Raw genomic sequence first — 21,806 nt, 5'->3', positions numbered from 1 at the left:
TTAAAAGACAAAGTAAATGTGTCATCTTTAACTTTAGGCCTTTTAGAGATCATTTCATCTTCAACTTGCTTCACTGTTCACAATAACAGTAATATTGACCTGGCAGTGCCCAAACTTTTGCATGCCACGGTACATGCACAACCTTCAGTCACTGTCGATGAGACTGGCAGACATAGCTAAGCGCCGTACTATGGGGTCTCCAGTGGCCCAATAGACAATTAATGAAGCGAGCATGAGCACCTTTGCCCCATTCAAGATGGGACTGTGCAGAGTCCATTCTCGGAATCTCTGGGGGGCCAGCAATTAGCAAGTGAACCACTATCCTAAACTAACTGTTTAAAATGAAGCATAAAACATTTCTTATGTTGCTAGCCAAAAAGCTGACAACCTGAAGAGGCTATAACATACAAAGTGTAGTAAGTGGTAACTGATAAAACTAATCAGCTCCTTACTGCCATTGTGTAAACTATAGAGATAAAATGTATAAACCACATGTAGGGAGAAAACAAGCTTTCCTGTATTCCATTAGACATACTGCTTCAAGTCTTCTGGTTTGCCCCATCCTCGAATGAAAAATTTAGTAAGGAGTAACCGCCTGTAGAGAACATCCAGTTTACTCAATCCCATTTGTATAATTCACATCTGAAAATGAATAAGAAAATACATTAATGCTAGTCAGCACCTAGAAACAGACATCTGAATGATCACGAAGGGCAAGGCCACACAATGCAGTCTCGCAGAAAGAAAACATGGTTTTGACATTGCAATTCTGAAATCATAACCAAAAGGTAATAACCCATCTGTAATAATATTACTGATTATCCAGAAAGCTGAGGCATTACTCAGCAATGCACCAAAGACTTCTAGAGCGACTGGCCTGTATGCAAAGATGAAAGCCTGCCAGCAAAAATGCCACCAGATTAAGACGGAGGATTTTTGTTTTGTTTTTTTAAATAAAACACATTAGTTCTCACTCTCCACATGATACTCCGCTATTCACAAATTTTCGGGAAGCATGCCTAAGACTCACGTGGACGTCACACTGCCCAATGATAGTACATAATGCAACACTCCTGTCGGCTTTGCGGTTTCAGATGCAGCCAGAGAGAACATGATACTGTCGTGTCCATGTGCAGCTCTAACAGTTCATGTAAACTCTGGAATACAAAAATCATTAGTTCCTAGTAATCCACTAAGGGTGTGTGTCCACGGGCCGGATATGCAGTGGAAACACAGCTTCGCCCAAAGCGCCGTCCCCTGTTGTACACGCGGTGATTCCGGATATGTTCATTGAACACATGCGGAATCACCACATCCTATACATAGACTGGGTTATTTATCGTGCGTCTCCGCAAGATAAATAGACATGCTGCAGTCTATAAAGACACGCCGCATGTCCAGTTACGCAGGGCCGCCGGATGCGCCCATGCACGCATAGTGGAGACTGGATTTAATAAAATTCCCTCCACTATGTTGTAACACCGGGACGCTGCGGCTGTACGCAGCAAATACTGAAGGAATCCTGACCGTGGAAGCATATCCCAATGCCTACACAGTAGAGGCTTTATTATTTTATTGGGGCCGAACATTTGCTTTAAGACGAGCTTGTCCTAGTAGTGGACAACCCCTTTAAGCAGTATCTAAGGACTCTTTCAGGTGGCTGTGTTCCATCAGTGTTTTTCATGGATAGAACACCTACCCATGACAGTATATGGGGATGTTCATATGTTTGTTTACGTGGATGAGGCACCGCCATGAACAATTATACTTTAGGTCACGTTCCCATGATCAGTATTTGGTCAGTTTTTTACATCAGTATTTGTAAGCCAAAACCAGTAGGGGGTGATAATACAGAAGTGGTGACGTGTCTATTATACTTTTCCTCTGAGTGTTCTGCTCCTGGTTTGGGCTACAAATACTGAACATGGCCATATACTGCTTAAGAGATCATTTCACTTGGACAAGCTGGTTCACGGGCCGGCCAGTTTACACATCAAGCTCATTGTGAAACAACACTCATTCACGATCATGCAGTGTACAGACCCCTAATCCAAGCCACAAGACTAAATGAGCACCTTGTTACTGATGTTAGCGGATTTGCCATGATGGGACTCAATTCATGCAACGAGATAAATTGCAGCACTCACCAATACGAAAAAAATTCTGTAGACTAAATATTTAAAAAACAGCCAAAAGGCATAAAACCCCCCACTAAATTACATGGAAAACAACCGTGCTGCCGAACAAGCGCCTCTTCCTGCTCAGTGCGCCAACACTGCGATTATGCACTTAAAAATGGAATGATGTTTTTTCAGGCTCCCCATACAAACCTGGAGTGAAAATGCACCAAAATACACACAAGTCAGGAGCATCATAGAAAGCAAAGTGTTTTCGTCCTATCATAACCACTTTGCTGGAACTATTAAATGCTGTGGATTTGTTTTTCTATATACATTTAAAGGGAACCCGTCAGCAGGATTGTGCACAGTAACCTGTGAGGGCAGAGCAGAGTACGGCAGTGCACAGGCCCGGGAAAGGTCAGAGAGGCCCAGCACCTGCGTACTGCAGTACTTTACTCGGCCTTCACCAGGGCAGATAAGTACGCCTGTGCAGGAGCGCCATACCAGGGAGCGATGAAGCAACAGGAGGCCGGCTTTGCAAGAAGATAGGAGGCGCCGGACCCGGAAATGCAAAACCCATCGGACCGGACAGCCCCCTCCCTGGGTGAGTATAATAAAACGTATTTTTCTTATCTTTCAGGTCAGACCAGTGGCAGCCACATCTTATAGCTGCCAAACGAGGTGACAGGTTCCCTTTATTTTCAGCTTTGTGTTAATTAGATTCTCGTGCCCTATGGCAGGGTTCATGTATGTGGTGCTCTGATTAGCTGTTCATAATGCAGACTGCTGACAGGTCACTGATCCCTCACTGACCTGCCCTCTAGTTTGTATAATGAATACCTAACATAATGAAGAAAGACAAAAAATGCTTCTGCAGGCAGGCACATGTTTACTGTGCCAAAAATACATTTTCTTGATGCAAGGGTAAAAAAAAAACAATTTGAAAATGGCGCCCGCCGTGCAGTTTGCATTATGAATACCTAATCAGAGAACCATATACCCCAGCCCCACCTTAGAACCTCATTAACACAAAACTGAAAATAAAGATTAAAGAAACAACCACAAGACGGATTTCATCACCAGGTATCATTGTAATCAGTATAACGGTGCCGATCTGACACTGTCTGTAGGTTACTGGGCACAATAGGTTCCCTTTAAATGCTGCAATAAAAACACAACTACGTTTTTACATTGTTTTCTAAATTAAAACCTACACAAAAAAAAACAAAAAAAAAAAAAAACACGCAGCGTCAACAGTATGTAAAAGCAAGGTGACAGTAAATTTTCGTGAAATCACTTCTACTTTGAATGGTAGGTCGCGTTCACACAATGTGTTCCTGATGCAATTTTTATTGCCACGGTTACCTACAAATAGAAAAAGTGGAGCGTTTTTACAACATTTTCACCTAATTTCTACAAAAAACATCAGGAACTCGTCTTGTAGCACGACCTTACGCCTCGGATTTTCTGCACAAAAAACTGCAGCTTTCAAGCTAGGTGAGACCATGGTAGGCTGACCGCTGGGCGCCTATGGAGCATGAATAAAGCACATTCTTGACTCTAGAATAAAGGCAGGTGAAGCAATGACACCCTGGTCACAAACGCGCATCTATGTGACAGCACAGCAGACTTCCTATTTTATACCATCCATTACAGTTTGTGGAGCACAAGTCCTCAGATCACATTGTGACCTTCACATTTCACCCAGTTCCCAGTCTCCACCCTCAGCACAGCCCATGTATGGCGGCAGCCCAAGCACCAGGTCACAGGAGACTCCTGGAAATGCTTCTGGGGCTTACAGCACGTGCACAGGCGAGAAACAGAAAAAGCAGAACGCTCAAAGTAGTCGTTGTGTAATGGAAGCAGAATATCTACTGTGGGGCTGAAATGTGATCAGGAGCGCCGTTCTATCGGCTCGGGCTACGTCATCGGCGACCCAGCCACCGTGCAGCATAATCCCCGTGGATGGGGCCACAATGCAACCCATAGGTTACCACCAGCAACACACAACCACAGCTTGGATTTTTGTGACTTTCTTATTGCGGTTGCTCGACCTCATTCACCTGCATATGTCTGCAACGTAACAACTCCAGAGCGTGATCGGTGGGTGCGAGACCTATGTCGTAGCCAAGAGTCGCCATGTACCCCAACCCACCGACGAGCGACAGATAAGTCAGTACTGCGGCAATAAATAGATCAGATGCATCTGCAGCCAATTACGATACACCTCATTGATCCCGGGGGGAAAGTACGGATTATTATTAGGGATATTATTAGGGTATTTAAGAAGCACTCCCATGAAAACAAGAAAACAGATGACTAAATGAAGCCTAGGGAAAGTCACTGGACTGCAAGGAAGGGTAGAGTAACAACCTGTCAAAGGCGTTTTCTGCCAGTTAACATTTATCACTACCAAAGGGAGAAAGGTCACATCACTGGGAGACCCATCTGGAGCCCCCAACAGACACTTCATGGTAAGACATGTACACTCACTGTCCCATCAGCAATCATTGGCTGCAGTGATAAGTGCGGGCACAGATGGAGCCTGTGATTGGCTGCAGCAGGGAACTTGGGAGACTGAAGGGGAACCCTGACAGTGCTGGAGGTGGAGCGGCAGGGGATTAGAAGCAGCAGTTATTTTAACCCCTTAGTGACAGAGCCAAATTTTAAAAATCTGACCAGTGTCACTTTCTGTGGTAATAACTCTGGGCAGCGTCAAAAAAAATTCCAGTGATTTTGAGATTGTTTTTTCGTGACACATACTTTATGATAATGGTAAATTTAGGTTGATGTGTTTTGTGTTTATTTATGAAAAATATCAGAAATTTGACAAAAATGTAAAAAAAAAAATAGCAATTTTCAAACTTTGAATGATTATCCCTTTAATCCAGTCAGTCATACTATAGCAAAAAATTAATAATATTTCCCACAGGTCTGCTCTACATCAGCGCCATTTGTAAAATTGTACTTTATTTTGTTAGCCTTTTAGGAGGTTTAAAACTGTAGCAGACATTTTTCATTTTTTCAAGGAAATTTACAAAAAATTTTTTCTAGGGACCTATCCAGGTTTGAAGTGACTTTAGGGGTCCTATAGATTGTAAACCCCCCAAAGTGATACCATTTTAAAAAAAACACTTTGTGACATACTGAAAACTGCTGTCAGTTTATTAACCCTTCAGGTGCTTTTCAGGAATAAAAAGTGGCATGATAGGAATGAAAAAGATGATTTTCGCCACCTAATTGCCACTGACTTTTGAACATGTCACTATAGCCAGCAGACTAAGGCCGCTATTTGCTCGTCAATTGCCATGGCAGACATCAGAACCACACAATCATGATCTCAGGGCGCCAATAGGGATAAAGAGGGAGAAGCCACACTCTTTTAAACATTTATATGAAGTAGTCAGTATTGGCAGCAGCATCTAAGGGGTTAAACAGATATGGACGGTGACAACGCTGATCGTGGCTGATGCAGTGAGTTGTCAGCTATAGTGGACAGCCGACAGCTGCTGGATTGTCACCTGTATGGGGATGCTAGTCTCTTATATCTCAGGTCAGTTAAAAGACGCATTGACAGTCATTAAGGGGTTAAGGGTCAGTTATGTTTCTAATTTTTCCTGTAAGAAAAAAAAACAAAAGCCCATTGCGAACACAGCGCAACATGACAGTAACCTCAAGAAGTAGTTATTTTGGCTTCAATGGAATGATGATCCCCGAGGGTTAGAAGTGATCCATTCAGTGCGAATTGTCAATCCTGCTAAGGGGGTGACATCGGAAATTGCGTTCTCCATCCACCCAGCTCAGCTGGACCAATGCACCCCCTCACACACACCCAGCTCCACTAGACCAATGCATCCTCCCCTCACACACACACACACACACAACTCAGCTGGATCAATGTATCCTCCCCACACACCCACCCAGCTCAGCTGGACCAATGCACCCCCTCACACACACCCAGCTCCGCTAGACCGATGCATCCTCCCCTCACACACACAACTCTGCTGGATCAATGTATCCTCCCCACACACCCACCCAGCTCAGCTGGACCAATGCACCCCCTCACACACACCCAGCTCCGCTAGACCGATGCATCCTCCCCTCACACACACACACAACTCAGCTGGATCAATGTATCCTCCCCACACACCCACCCAGCTCAGCTGGACCAATGCACCCCCTCACACACACCCAGCTCCACTAGACCGATGCATCCTCCCCTCTCACACACAACTCAGCTGGATCAATGTATCCTCCCCACACACCCACCCAGCTCAGCTGGACCAATGCACCCCCTCACACACACCCAGCTCCGCTAGACCGATGCATCCTCCCCTCACACACACAACTCTGCTGGATCAATGTATCCTCCCCACACACCCACCCAGCTCAGCTGGACCAATGCACCCCCTCACACACACCCAGCTCCGCTAGACCGATGCATCCTCCCCTCACACACACACACAACTCAGCTGGATCAATGTATCCTCCCCACACACCCACCCAGCTCAGCTGGACCAATGCACCCCCTCACACACACCCAGCTCCGCTAGACCGATGCATCCTCCCCTCACACACACAACTCAGCTGGATCAATGTATCCTCCCCACACACCCACCCAGCTCAGCTGGACCAATGCACCCCCTCACACACACCCAGCTCCGCTAGACCGATGCATCCTCCCCTCACACACACACACAACTCAGCTGGATCAATGTATCCTCCCCACACACCCACCCAGCTCAGCTGGACCAATGCACCCCCTCACACACACCCAGCTCCGCTAGACCGATGCATCCTCCCCTCACACACACACCCAACTCAGCTGGATCAATGTATCCTCCCCACACACCCACCCAGCTCAGCTGGACCAATGCACCCCCTCACACACACCCAGCTCCGCTAGACCGATGCATCCTCCCCTCACACACACACACAACTCAGCTGGATCAATGTATCCTCCCCACACACCCACCCAGCTCAGCTGGACCAATGCACCCCCTCACACACACCCAGCTCTGCTAGACCGATGCATCCTCCCCTCACACACACACAACTCAGCTGGATCAATGTATCCTCCCCACACACCCACCCAGCTCAGCTGGACCAATGCACCCCCTCACACACACCCAGCTCCGCTAGACCGATGCATCCTCCCCTCACACACACACACACATCTCAGCTGGATCAATGTATCCTCCCCACACACCCACCCAGCTCAGCTGGACCAATGCACCCCCTCACACACACCCAGCTCCGCTAGACCGATGCATCCTCCCCTCACACACACAACTCTGCTGGATCAATGTATCCTCCCCACACACCCACCCAGCTCAGCTGGACCAATGCACCCCCTCACACACACACACCCAGGTCCGCTAGACCGATGCACCCCCTCACACACACACAACTCAGCTGGATCAATGTATCCTCCCCACACACCCACCCAGCTCAGCTGGACCAATGCACCCCCTCACACACACCCAGCTCCGCTAGACCGATGCATCCTCCCCTCACACACACACACAACTCAGCTGGATCAATGTATCCTCCCCACTCACCCACCCAGCTCAGATGGACCAATGCACCCCCTCACACACACCCAGCTCCGCTAGACCGATGCATCCTCCCCTCACACACACACACACAACTCAGCTGGATCAATGTATCCTCCCCACACACCCACCCAGCTCAGCTGGACCAATGCACCCCCTCACACACACCCAGCTCTGCTAGACCGATGCATCCTCCCCTCACACACACACAACTCAGCTGGATCAATGTATCCTCCCCACACACCCACCCAGCTCAGCTGGACCAATGCACCCCCTCACACACACCCAGCTCCGCTAGACCGATGCATCCTCCCCTCACACACACACACATCTCAGCTGGATCAATGTATCCTCCCCACACACCCACCCAGCTCAGCTGGACCAATGCACCCCCTCACACACACCCAGCTCCGCTAGACCGATGCATCCTCCCCTCACACACACAACTCTGCTGGATCAATGTATCCTCCCCACACACCCACCCAGCTCAGCTGGACCAATGCACCCCCTCACACACACCCAGCTCCGCTAGACCGATGCATCCTCCCCTCACACACACAACTCTGCTGGATGAATGTATCCTCCCCACACACCCACCCAGCTCAGCTGGACCAATGCACCCCCTCACACACACCCAGCTCCACTAGACCGATGCACCCCCTCACACACACACACCCAGCTCCGCTAGACCGATGCACCCCCTCACACACACACACCCAGCTCCGCTAGACCGATGCACCCTATTCCCCCCCAGCTCAGCTGGGCTGCTGCCTCGAAGGTAAGAGCTGCAGAGTACAGCAGCAGCCGGCAGAGGCTCTCAGGGTGGCGATTGCTGGTTATGGTGAGCATTACCCAATGACTACCCGGGCACTATTCACATCCAGATTGCTCCATGAGCCGGCAATGCCACCTGGCTTGGAGCTGACCATGAGTACAAATCAGGGCAGAGAGGAGGCAGCACGCCTCCACACACCAGCTGCTGCCGCCCGGGGATAGCAGTGACCCCCAGAGCTGGAAGGTGACACAACGAGCCAGCAGAGCGACTGCCATCCGGAGCGCGCCCGACACTGAGGGGCCCAGCACGTACTCACACGATACTCGGTGGGGGACCGGGCGGGCAGGAGCCGCGGTGCCGGCAGGAGGCGCCTCTCACAAGTGATGTGTCGTTCGTGAACGATCCAATACAAAGAGCCGGCTCCCTGATGTGAACGAAATGAGCCGGCTCTGCAGGGTGAATGAGCCGGTTTTATTTCTGGCGCCTGGAAGCAGTGAATCCTGACTGTGACTCATCTGGGGGGAGGAGCGGTCAGGAGAGGAGGAGCTGTGGATAAATGCACGAGAGTTAACCCTTCAGTCCCAAATATATCCTGCCAGTTCCTCCATGGCATATATGGTGTGTGACTATGTGTAAGAGGAGGGACGCAGCACATTGTGGTGATGATGATGATGATGGCAATGTGCTGCGTCCCTCCTCCTACACACAGTCAACACACCATATATGCCATGGAGGAACTGGCAGGATATATTTGGGACTGAAGGGTTAACTCACGTGCATTTATCCACAGGCTTCACTGCTTCCAGGCGCGAGAAAAAAAAAAAAGCGGCTCCTTCACCCTGCAGAGCCGGCTCATTTCGTTCACAGCAGGGAGCCGGCTCTTTGTATCGGATCGTTCACGAACGACACAGCACTAGGCCAGTGCTGTGCTGAGTGCAGGCTGGAGGTAAGGAGAGCTGCAGGACCCCCAGTGCTCCGCAGATGGAGTGAAGCACATTGTGTGTCCCGGCTGATCTGTGTGGTGTCCTGGTAGCCCCCAGTGACACACGGCCATGCTGAGGCGCCGGGCTGTGTCCTGAGGGATGGGGCTCCCACCTTTCCCAGCAGTGGTGGCACCAGGTGGACCCATCTCTGACCCTACAAGTCCTCTGCGGAATTCCTTCCTGTAGTTGATGAGGCAGTCTGTCATTCCTCCAGCAAGCTGTTGCTCCACTACTGGAGAAAGTGAACTTTCTGTATGCAAATGAGGCTGAAGTGCTTTCAGTGCGATTGGAGCACTTGCCAAGCCTCTGTCTCCCTGATCATGGCTTCAGGTTTTCCTTAGGACATATTCAGTATTTGTAGCCAAGACCAGGAGAGGAGCAATCAGAGGAAAAGTACAGTAGACCCTCGTCACCACTTCTGGATGTATCACCCACTCCAGGATTTGGCTTCCAGATACTGATGGAAAATACTGACCAAACACTGCCAGCACCACTCCAGTGTTTTTCTTGCACTGCTGCTGGAGTGGTGCTTTAACCCCTTCCTGACCTTAATGACCAGGCCATTTGTTGCAATTCTGACCAGTGTCCCTTTATGAGGTAATAACTCAGGAACGCAGCAACGCATCCCAGCGATTCTGAGATTGTTTTTTCGTGACACATTGGGCTTCATGTTAGTGGTAAATTTAGGTTGATAATTTTTGCGTTTATTTGTGAAAAAATCAGAAATTTCGTGAAAATTTAGAACATTTTGCTATTTTCAAAATTTGAATTTTTATCCTGTTAAACCAGAGAGTTATGTGACACAAAGTGCTCACTAAATAACATTTCCCACATGTCTACTTTACATCAGCACAATTTTGGAAACAACATTTTTTTTTGTCAGGAAGTTATAAGGGTTAAAAGTTGACCAGCGATTTCTCATTTTTATAACACCATTTTTTTAGGGACCACATCACATTTGAAGTCACTTTGAGGGGTCTATATGACAGAAAATACCCAAAAGTGACACCATTCTAAAAACTGCACCCCTCAAGCTACTCAAAACTACATTCTAGGAGATTATTAACCCTTCAGGTACAACGTGGAAAGAAAAAATGGACATTTTAACTTTTCCAGCAAAAATTTTCTTTTAGCATCAATTTTTTCATTTTCACATGGGCAACAGGATAAAATGGATCCTAAAATTTGTTGGACAATTTCTCCTGAGTACACCGATACCTCATATGTGGTCATAAACCACTGTCAAACATGTGCGCAGTGTACATTTATGCGCACGGCATGACTCAGAAGGGAAGGAGCACCATTTGACTTTTTGAATGGAAAATATGCTGGAATATTTAGCGGTTGCCATGTCTCGTTTGGAGAGTCCCTGTGTACCTAAACATTGGAAACCCCACACAAGTGACCCCATTTTGGAAACTAGACCCCTTATAGAACTTATCTAGATGTGTAGTGACCACTTTGAACCCCCCAAGTGCTTCACAAAAGTTTATAACACAGCAGTGAAAATAAAAAAATTTATTTTCCTCAAATGATTTTTTAGCACGCTATTTTTTTATTTTCACTTGGCTATTTTCACATGGCTAACAGGAGATATTGGACCACAAAAGTTGTTGTCCAGTTTGTCCTGAGTACGCTGGTACCCCATATGTGGTGGGAAACCACTGTTTGGGCGCACGGCAGGGCTCAGAAGGGAAGGAGCGCCATTTGACTTTTTGAAATGAAAATTACCTCTAATCGTTAGCGGACACCATGTCGTGTTTGGAGAGCCCCTGTGTGCCTAAACATTGGAGCTCCCCCACAAGTGACACCATTTTGGAAACTAGACCCCCTAAGGAACTTATCTAGATGCCTAGTCAGTACTTTGAACCCCCAAGTGCTTCACAAAAGTTTATAACGCAGAGCTGTGAAAATAAAAAATATTTTTTTTCCTCAAAAAATTATTTTTTTAGTGCGCAATTTTTTATTTTCACAAGGGTAACAGGAGAAATTGGCCCCCAAAAGTTGTTATCCAGTTTGTCTTGAGTACGCTGGTGCCCCATATATGGGGGGGAACCATTGTTTGGGCACACGTAAGGGCTCGGAATGGAAGTAGTGACGTTTTGAAATGCAGACTTTGATGGAACGGTCTGCGGTCGTCATTACGTTTGCAGAGCCCCTTATGTGCCTAAACAGTGGAAACCCCCCACAAGTGATCCCATTTTGGAAACTAGACCTTCCAAGGAACTTATGTAGATGTGTGGTGAGCTCTTTGAACCCCCAAGTGCTTCACAGAAGTTTATAATGCAGAGACGAGAAAATGAAAAAATCATTTTTTTACTCTTCGCCACGACAGCACCCACTTGGAGAGAGGGATCCGCCCATAGGAACAGGAAACCTACAGAGATAAAAGAGGGCGGTCCGCCTCTCCCCCTCAGTTGGTTTCCTGTTCCGAAGGGGAACCGCAGGATTCGCTACAGTCTTACCTGGGCCAAGGAACCGCCTGTGCAGTGTCTGCGAGAACGGCAGGGGTTCCGGTCCAGAGGCAGCGACGGGGGAGTGCTGGAATCCGGCTCCCTCCTCGGCTGGTATGGATGACGGGCAGAAACCCCGGTACCGGGTGGCGCCGACCGGGGTTCTTCTGTGGACGACATGACACCTGGCGGGAGGATCCATTCCGGTCCATGTGGGGGCGCAGGAACCGGAGAAAACGGCAGCCTCCGGTGTTCCTAAAGGGCTTCAGCGTCCAGGAGGACGCGCAGCAGGAAGTGGTAAGGAGGAACTTCCGGGTTACCGGAGGTTCCTCGGCTCAGAGCGCATGGGCGGCGCTGCAAGCAGAGAGGCGCTCCCCGCCCCCTCCAGAAAGAAGAAGAAAAAAAAACAAAAAAAAAAACGATTTGATCTGCAGAGCGCGGGCGGCTAGTCTCAGCGCTGTAGCGAGGAGCCGCAAATAGGCGCACCTGGAGGGGGAGGTACCACGTATGAAGGGGCTTATAAAAGGCCTGGGGCACAGGGATATGGCGTGCAATCATGTCTTCACCAAGGCAGGACACGCATCCCCATGCAGGCGACGCAGCAGCAGCCAAGGACCACGCAAGACGAGGGTCCTCGGATCGTAGCCACAGAAGCCATGCCAACAAGCCTCCTTCTCAGCCTCCTGAGCCGGTACCTACAGCTTCTCTGGGTGAGTGGACGACGCTCTGCCTATCAAGCTGATAAAATGTTTGTCTCTCTCTCTCTCTCTGCGCAAAAGATGCATAAACGAAACGGCAAAGCAGGCGTCAACATCAGCCGCAGACATAAGGGCTATAATTAGGGAAGAACTACAGGCCCTAAGTCAGTCTAGCAGGCCTACTAATATCGAAACAACTAGGCCAGCAGACGCCGTAGACACCGATGAGGGCGAAATAGCCTCGGATAGTTCTAATGCATCTACATCGGCATCCTCCTCAGAGATGGAGGGCCGTTGCTGTTTTCCCTTAGATCATATGGATAATTTAGTTAAATCCATGAGGAATACAATGGGTTGCACAGATACAAAAGAGCCGCAAACGACTCAGGAAATTATGTTTGCAGGTCTAACAGACAGAAAGAGGAGAGTTTTTCCGGTTATTCCAGCGATAAAAGCTCTGGTTAAGAAGGAGTGGGAGAGACAGGACCAGAGAGGGTATCTTCCCTCAACTTCAAAGAGAAGGTACCCCTTTAACGACGAAGACTTGTCGACATGGGTTAAAGTCCCGAAGGTAGATGCGGCAGTGGCCTCCGCCTCAAAGCAAACAATCTTACCAGTGGAGGACTCGGGCGTTCTAAAAGACCCTCTGGACCGTAAAGCTGACGCCTCATTAAAGAGGGCATGGGAGGCAGCTACCAGCACGTTTAAACCGGCAATAGCTAGTACTTGCACAGCTCGCTCTATGCTGGTCTGGATCGACCAACTAGACCAGCAAATAGACCAGAAGATCTCCAGAGACAAGCTACGAGCCGCCATACCTCTAATCTGCGGCGCAGCGGCATATATAGCAGATGCTTCGGCTGATTCCTTACGCTTGGCAGCCAGAACAGCAGGGTTGGCTAATAACGCCAGACGTAGCCTATGGCTAAAAAGCTGGAGAGGTGACACCCAATCCAAAGCAAAGCTTTGTACCATTCCTTGCGAGGGTGAGTTCTTATTTGGGAAAGCCTTAGATGAAATCCTTACGAAGGCAAAAGAAAGGAAAAAAGGATTCCCTAACCCTCCTCTCCCATTTTATAGGAGGGCGTTTAGGAGAAGACCATTTGGCCGAGGAAGACCAGCAGAAAATCAAAACCGCTGGTCCACAAAGGAAGAAAAGGGCAAAGGTGCCATGTTTAGGGGATCCTCCTTCCGCAGGGACAGGAACTGAGGAGCCAGTCCCTCCAGTAGGGGGGAGGCTAAAAAATTTTTTTTTTCGAGAATGGGAGAAAATTACGCTTAGCCCTTGGGTCCTGGGCATTATTAAAGAAGGGTTAAAGATAGAATTTCATCAAGTACCCCATAATTCGTTAATCATAACATCCTTCAGCTCGCCAAATCAACAGCAGGCCCTGGAGGCTGAGATTTGGAGCCTTCTGGACAAAAAAGTTTTGGTCCATGTGCCTAAAAGGCAGGAAGGGAGAGGATTTTACTCCCCTCTCTTTCTGATACCTAAACCAGACGGGTCATTCCGGACGATAATCAACTTGAAGAAATTAAATTCATTTATAATAAATCATAAATTTAAGATGGAATCCATAAGATCCACGATTAAACTCCTCTTCCCTAATTGTATGATGGCAGGCTTGGATCTGAAGGATGCTTATTATCATATTCCCATCCATTGCAGATATCAGAGATACCTCAGAGTGGCGGTCCTCCTCGATGGCACCATACAGCATCTCCAGTTCACAGCCATGCCATTCGGCATTTCCATCGCACCACGAGTATTTACAAAGGTGATGCTGGAAGTGATGGCTTTTTTACGCCAGAAGGACACACTAATAGTACCCTATCTGGATGATTTTTTGATAGTAGGGAATTCAATTCGGCAATGTAATGAGCGGGTTGCTGATACAATCTTGTCCCTACAGGCCCTAGGGTGGATAATAAACTTCAAGAAGTCCAGAATCGAGCCGCAGTCTGTTCAGTCCTTCCTAGGTCTCGAGCTAGACTCCATACACCAAAAATGTCTACTGTCTCAGGTAAAAATTTCAGCAATTAAAAAGAAAGTGAGGATAGCAATAGATCGGCCACACATATCTTTAAGGGAAGCAATGTCCCTCCTGGGATCCCTTACTGCCTGCATCCCCGCAGTTCGCTGGGCCCAGTTCCACACGAGGGAACTACAACACCAAATTCTCTTAGAGGAATCCCGGGATCGGGGGAATCTGACAAAGAAAATCACGCTATCCCAGGAGGTCCTAACCTCCCTTACATGGTGGCTAAGGGATGATAACTTAGCGGGAGGAGTACCTTGGGTTATAACACCCTCCCGTATAATTATCACGGACGCTAGCCCCACAGGATGGGGAGCCCATATGGGAAATAGTTTTGCCCAAGGCCTATGGGATATAGGCGAAGATCAGGATTCGTCAAATTTAAAGGAACTAAAAGCAGTCTATCATGCATTGTGTCATTTTCTTCCACAGTTACAAGGGGAAAACGTGAGAATCCTTTCGGACAACACCACAGTAGTCGCATATCTGAACAGACAAGGGGGAACTCGATCAGTCACCTTAATGTCTTCCGCAAGAAGGATTTTATCCCTAGCAGAAAAACAATTTTTGTCTCTCTCAGCCCTCCACATAAGGGGAAGAAACAATTGGGAGGCAGATTTTCTAAGTCGCCATACACTGCGACAAGGAGAGTGGTGTCTAAGCCGGGAGATATTCACACGCATCGTGGCACTATGAGGTCGTCCCCAAATAGATCTCTTTGCCACCAGAGAGAACAGACAGGTGCGAAGATTCGCCTCTCTAAATATGACAGACAATCCGGAAATTCTGGATGCCCTCCAGGCCCCGTGGCAATTCAAACTGGCATATGCATTTCCCCCAATCATACTTCTACCGCAGGTGATCAGGAAAATCAGAGCAGAGGAAGCACGAATAATCTTAGTAGCACCATTCTGGCCCAGGAGGCCTTGGTTTTCTTGCCTGCAAGCAATGTCAGTGACAGACCCATGGGTGCTTCCTTCAACCCCCAGGCTCCTCTCACAGGGGCCATTCTTCCATCCTCAAGTGGACAATCTCCACTTGACGGCTTGGAACTTGAAAGGGAAATGTTGAGATCAAGAGGATTCTCGGAGGGATTAGTCAATACACTCCTACAAAGTCGAAAAGTGACAACGACAAAAATTTACACCAGAGTATGGAGAAAATTCCTAGAGTCCCACGCAGAGCCGGATTTCGGAGAAATTCCGATTACAGCGATCCTAGAGTTCCTACAGAAAGGGAAGGAATTAGGGTTAGCTGTTAACACACTAAAAGTACAGGTGTCGGCTCTAGGGGCCCTCTATAGTTATAACGTGGCAGGCAATAGATGGGTAAGCAGATTCATTTCGGCCTGTGAGCGGAGTGAGCCGGTGCACATACCTAGAGTTCCTCCTTGGGACTTAAACCTGGTTCTGGATGCTCTAACACGTCCTCCCTTTGAACCTTTAGATTCAATATCCCTTAAACACCTATCCTTCAAAACAGTACTGCTAGTTGCACTAACCTCAGCCAGAAGAGTTAGCGACATACAAGCCCTTTCAATAGAACCCCTTTTTCTGTTGACATTTCAGGATCAGTTAATATTAAAACCAGACCCCTCATACTTACAAAAGGTAGCAGGGAAGTTTCATAGATCACAAGAGATCCACCTCCCGTCATTTTTTAGTAACCCTTCTACTCCAGAGGAAGAAAAGTTCCATACACTAGACGTTAGAAGAGCTGTATTACAATACATCGAGAGGTCTAGCAGCTGGAGGAAGAGTAGGGCTCTGCTTATTTCCTTCCAGGGCCAAAAGAAGGGATATGAAGTCACAAGGGGTACTTTGTCTCGGTGGATCAGAGACGCAATTGGGCTGGCATACTCCGAGAGCAATGAAAATCCTCCGGAGGGTATCAGAGCACATTCCGCCAAAGCTATGGCTTCCTCCTGGGCAGAGAGGGGAGACGTCGCAATCGAGTCTATATGTAAGGCGGCAACCTGGTCTACACCCTCTACCTTTTATAATCACTATAGGCTTGATTTATCATGCTCATCCGACCTAGCCTTTGGTAGAGCGGTCCTCAGCACGGTGGTCCCTCCCAGGTGAAGGTCTCTGAAAGTCTCTCCAAGTGGGTGCTGTCGTGGCGAAGAGTAAAAAGCCGGATTACTTACCGGTAATGCTCTTTTAATGAGTCCACGACAGCACCCGTTCACTAACCCTCCCTAGAAGTTAACATAATGTATATACACCTTCTTAGTTGTAAAGTTAATAAATTTAGAATATTGGATAATTTAATGGCCTAATAATTGGCGGTCCTCCTGGTACTCTGAAATCCAACTGAGGGGGAGAGGCGGACCGCCCTCTTTTATCTCTGTAGGTTTCCTGTTCCTATGGGCGGATCCCTCTCTCCAAGTGGGTGCTGTCGTGGACTCATTAAAAGAGCATTACCGGTAAGTAATCCGGCTTTTTTTCCACAAAAATAATTTTTTAGCCCCCAATTTTTTATTTTCCCTAGGGTGACAGGAGAAATTAGTCCCCAAAAGTTGTTGTGCAATTTTTCCTGAGTATGCTGATACCCCATATGTTGGGGTAAACCACTGTTTGGGAACACGTTTGACTTTTTGAACGCAAAATTGGCTGGAATCAGTGGTTGCACCATGTCGCGTTTGGAGACCCCCTGATGTGCCTAAACAGTGGGAACCCATCAATTCTAACTCCAACCCTAACCCCTATACACCCCTAACCACAGCCCTAACCCCAACACATCCCTAATCCAAACCCTAAGACTGAGTTCACACGTGGCGTTTTTTTCGCGTTTCCGTGGCGGTTTTAACTGCGCGATTTTGCCGCGAAAACGCGAAAAATAAGCATCCCATGCATTCCTATGGGATTCCGCAATGCTGTGCTAATGCTGCGGTTTTTACCGCGGCGGAATCGCTTCGCAGTAAAAACCGCAGCATGCTCATTAATTTTGCGGAATCGCGGCGATCCCGCACCCATAGGAATGCATTGTTCCGCTTACTTCCCGCATGTGGCTGTGCACACCATGCGGAAAGTAAGCAGAACATTTGCGGATGGTACCCACGGTCCGGAGGAGAGGAGACTGTCCTCCGGGCTTTGGGTACCATATCTCTGTAAAAAATAGAATTTAAAATAAAAAATATTGTTATTCTCACCTTCCGGCGTCCCGCGCAGCATTCCCGCCTCTCTCCACGCTCTCGTTCCCAGTAATCCTTTGCGAAAATGCCCGCGATGGCGTCCGTTCTCACGGGATCGCGAAGTCTCGCGGTCATTCACGCGACATCATCGTAAATTACCGCGAGAACTGACGTCATCGCGGGCATTTTCGCAAAGGATTACTGGAAACGGCTGCGCGGGACGTCGGAAGGTAAGAATAAAACCATTTTTAATTTTTTTTTTTGCATTTTATCTTTTACTACTGATGCCGCATAGGCAGCCTCAGTAGTAAAAAGTTGGTCACACTCGTCAAACACTGTGTTTGACGAGTGTGACCAACCTGTCAATCAGTTCTCCAAGCGATGCTACAGATCGCTTGGAAAACGCTAGCATTTTGCAAGCTAAATACGCTTGCAAAATGCTAGTTTTACCGCGGGAAAATCGCGGGAATTTAAAATGCGATTTTCCCGCGGAATGGAATTCCGGAATTCTAGCGGTAATTTCCACGAGAGTTCCGGTACGTGTGCACTTAGCCTAACCATAACCCTAACCCCAACACACTCCTAACCCTAATCCCAACCCTATTTCCAACCCTAATTTTTTTTTTTTTTTGATCAAATAGATTTTTATTAGTCAGAATTCAAAATACAGAATATACCATAAGGCTAAGTTCACACGTACCGGAACTCTCGCGGAAATTACAGCGAGAATTCCGGAATTCCATTCCGCAGGAAAATTGCATTTTAAATTCCCGCGATTTTCCCGCGGAAAAACTAGCATTTTGCAAGCGTAATTAGGTTGCAGAATGCTAGCGTTTTCCAAGCGATCTGTAGCATCGCTTGGAGAACTGATTGACAGGTTGGTCACACTCGTCAAACATAGTGTTTGACAAGTGTGACCAACTTTTTACTACTGAGGCCGCCTATGCGGCATCAGTAGTAAAAGATAAATTGTAAAAAAAAAAATTAAAAAATGGTGTTATTCTTACCTTCCGACGTCCCGCGCAGCCGTTCCCAGTAATCCTTTGCGAAAATGCCCGCGATGACGTACATTCTCGCGGGATCGCGACGTCTCGCGGTAATTCGCGATGACCGCGAGACTTCGCGATCCCGTGAGAACGGACACCATCGCGGGCATTTTCGCAAAGGATTACTGGGAACGAGAGCGTGGAGAGAGGCGGGAAGGCTGCGCGGGACGCCGGAAGGTAAGAATAACAATATTTTTTATTTTAAATTCTATTTTGTACAGAGATATGGTACCCAAAGCCCGGAGGACAGTCTCCTCTCCTCCGGACCGTGGGTACCATCCGCAAATGTTCTGCTTAGGCCTCTTTCACACTTCAGTTTTTTGCCATCAGTCAAAATCCGCCAAAAATTTGAAAATGGCGGATCCGCAAAAATGGAAACAAAACGGATGCAAACTGATGGAACGGATCCGTTTTGTTGAGGATCCGCCATACCGATTTTACTGCGGATCCTCAACAAAACGGATCCGTTCCATCAGTTTGCATCGGTTTTGTCATCCGTTGGATCCGTTTTTTTGCGGATCCGTTTTTCCACACCTCCAAAATGGGATGCTCCCAAATATGATTCGCTCTTGGAAAATGCTCTCAAATGTGATTGGATGCTGGAAACTAGGGAGAAATATATCTAGGGTGTTGTGATACAATTTCTTTGAAAGGTTTTAGAGCTAGTGGCAGCGATGGAAGGAGTTAGTGCGAGTCTGGAAGGAGTTATTGCGAGTATTGACAGCTTCTGTGTGGAATTGGATATTCACTTGAATCGGTTGGCAATTATTGCTATCGAGAGGGAGAAAAGAAGACTGCGAATCCTGCGTATGAGGAGACGGCGCCAGTGGATTCATCCCATTAATGCGCAGAGGTTCACCCGTGGCGTTTTTTCCACACTGTACCTGGAATTGAGGGAGAATCCGGACAAGTTCTTCAACTACGTGCGCATGCGGATGGAATTCTTTGAGATATTGGTGGATCGTGTTGGAGAACAAATCCGGAGAAGGGACACCTACATGCGGTTTTCTATATCACCGGCGGAGCGTTTGATGGTGACCCTTCGGTAAGTTATCTACCTTTTAAAATGTTTCAGATTCTGCAGGCTTTTATTGTTATGTTATGGCTTGTAGTTTGTATTAATTTTACTTTTTTTCCCTTTTTTTAAGATTCCTGGCAACTGGAGAATCCTTCACCTCCCTCCATTTCCAGTTCCGGATTGGGATTTCCACTATTGCTGGAATTGTACAACAGACCTGCCGGGCATTATGGGATTCTCTACAGGAGGAATACATCCCAGAGCCAACCCAGGAGAGGTGGCTGGAGATTGCAGAGAAGTTTCAAGATATCTGCCAGTTTCCAAACTGCATCGGTGCCGTGGATGGCAAGCATATCAGGATTGTGAAACCCATGGGATCTGGTTCACAGTTTTACAACTATAAAAAATACTTTTCCATTGTGCTTATGGCCATTTCGGATGCAAACTGCAAATTCATTGCCGTGGACATTGGTGCATACGGTCGTTCTAACGACTCGCAGGTATTCAAGAGTTCCACCATGGGCCGTCGCTTGTATGGACACAATTTTAACTTCCCACCTCCAAAACCACTCCCTGGAACAACAGGCCCACCAATGCCTTTTGTGTGCGTTGGCGACGATGCTTTTCAACTTTCAAAACACCTACTGAAGCCATATGGTAGTCGTGGATTAACACACCAGAAAAGAATCTATAACTATCGGTTAACCAGAGCGCGCAGAGTGGTGGAGTGCGCGTTTGGAATTTTAACTGCCAAATGGAGAGTACTGTTAACGGCCATGAAAATGAAAACAGAGACTGTGGATGAGGTGGTAAAGGCCTGTGTAATCCTGCACAATTTTGTCCTTTCAAAGGAACCAGTTTCCATCGATGAAAATGTGTATGAAACCACCTTGTGGGATTATGAGCAGCAAACTTTTCGGAGTACTGGTTCAGTGGCAAGAATTAGGGATACCATTGCAGATTATTTTGTTACACCAGAGGGACAAGTGGACTGGCAAGATGACATGATATAATTTTCTTCATACCAATTGTGAGTAATTTTTTATTTTTTTTTTTATCTGAAATTTTACCAAGTGTTTGCTTTGCACAAGCATTGTGTTTTACCATGTGATTTGGTTAGTTTTACACTTTGCAGTGTTAACAATTGTTGGGTACCAAGCGTAAAGTTATCCAAGTGTTGTGTACCAAGCGTAAAGTTACCAAGTGTTGTGTACCAAGCGTTTTACACTTTGAAATGTTCACAAGTGTTGGTTATCAAATGTTGTGCTACCAAGTGTTTTTTTGTACCTTGTACACCACCGGTGTACTGTGAAATATTACCCAGGGTTGTGTGTTGTGTTAACAAGTGTTGTGTTTACCTTTTACACCACTGGTGTAATTTGAATAAAGAAGCAAAAAATAAACATCACAATAAAGTTTTTTGAAAAAAAAACAGTTTATTTCTGACAATTTGTATTAACTGTATTTTTTTTTTTAATTTTTTTTTCTTAACTTTTTTTGGTATATTACCTTTTTGGTAACTTTTTTTTGGTATAATATTACCTTTTTTAATTTTTTTTGGTATATTACTTTTTTAATTTTTTTTTGGTATATTATAACAGAAAAATTACAAACTATGATAATGTTGGGTGGAGATAGTATTGGAGGGGGGGTTAACAGGGTTGACCACATCGAGGGGGGGGTAGGGGACTGGGGAGGGAGTTGGTGAGGACCAGAAGTGGAAGGGGGGTTTAACACATGTGGTTGGGACGGGAGTGGATGGACAGACGAGGTTTGTGGGTACATTGAAGGTGTATGTGGGGGTGGGTATGGCGAGGGCATTGGGGTATAATGCAATGGGGAAGGTAGGTACTGGGAAGAATGGAATGGGGAACTAGAGAAAGGAGAGGGAGTGGTAGGAGGAGGGACGGCTGTGTGATTGATGGTGGTGGAAGGATGGACGGGGGGAGGATGGACTGTGGAAGGATAGACAGGGGGAGGATG

At 47.2% G+C, this 21,806-nt stretch overlaps 2 protein-coding genes across 8 annotated transcripts in view; one reads left to right on the top strand and one right to left on the bottom strand.

Annotated features, from left to right (window-relative positions):
* Positions 1-9,663, bottom strand: part of ABHD18 (abhydrolase domain containing 18) — a 65,234-nt gene extending 55,571 nt beyond the window's left edge. Inside the window, exons 1-2 of one of the 3 annotated variants that reach the window (XM_073572067.1) lie at positions 9,546-9,663; positions 536-642 (exon numbers count right to left, since the gene is read on the bottom strand). In XM_073572067.1, coding sequence (XP_073428168.1) covers positions 536-627 — 92 coding nt within the window. In that variant the 5' untranslated portion in view covers positions 628-642; positions 9,546-9,663. Of the gene's footprint in view, positions 1-535; positions 643-5,792; positions 6,231-8,766; positions 8,979-9,545 lie in introns of those variants that run through there. The other 2 variants (XM_073572064.1, XM_073572066.1) reach the window with 2 other exon arrangements.
* The window catches only part of MFSD8 (major facilitator superfamily domain containing 8), a 96,874-nt gene continuing 83,459 nt past the window's right edge, over positions 8,392-21,806 (top strand). The window contains exon 1 of one of the 5 annotated variants that reach the window (XM_073572061.1): positions 8,392-8,516. The gene's annotated coding sequence lies outside the window, so the exon portion shown is untranslated. Of the gene's footprint in view, positions 8,517-9,253; positions 9,397-9,479; positions 10,031-14,023; positions 17,052-21,806 lie in introns of those variants that run through there. The other 4 variants (XM_073572062.1, XM_073572059.1, XM_073572060.1 and 1 more) reach the window with 4 other exon arrangements.

The sequence above is a fragment of the Dendrobates tinctorius genome, unplaced genomic scaffold, assembly GCF_039654945.1.
Source record: "Dendrobates tinctorius isolate UK_male_01 unplaced genomic scaffold, ASM3965494v1 ptg000030l, whole genome shotgun sequence".
Classification (NCBI taxonomy): Eukaryota; Metazoa; Chordata; class Amphibia; order Anura; family Dendrobatidae; genus Dendrobates; species Dendrobates tinctorius.
This window is presented reverse-complemented; position numbering and strand designations above follow the sequence as displayed.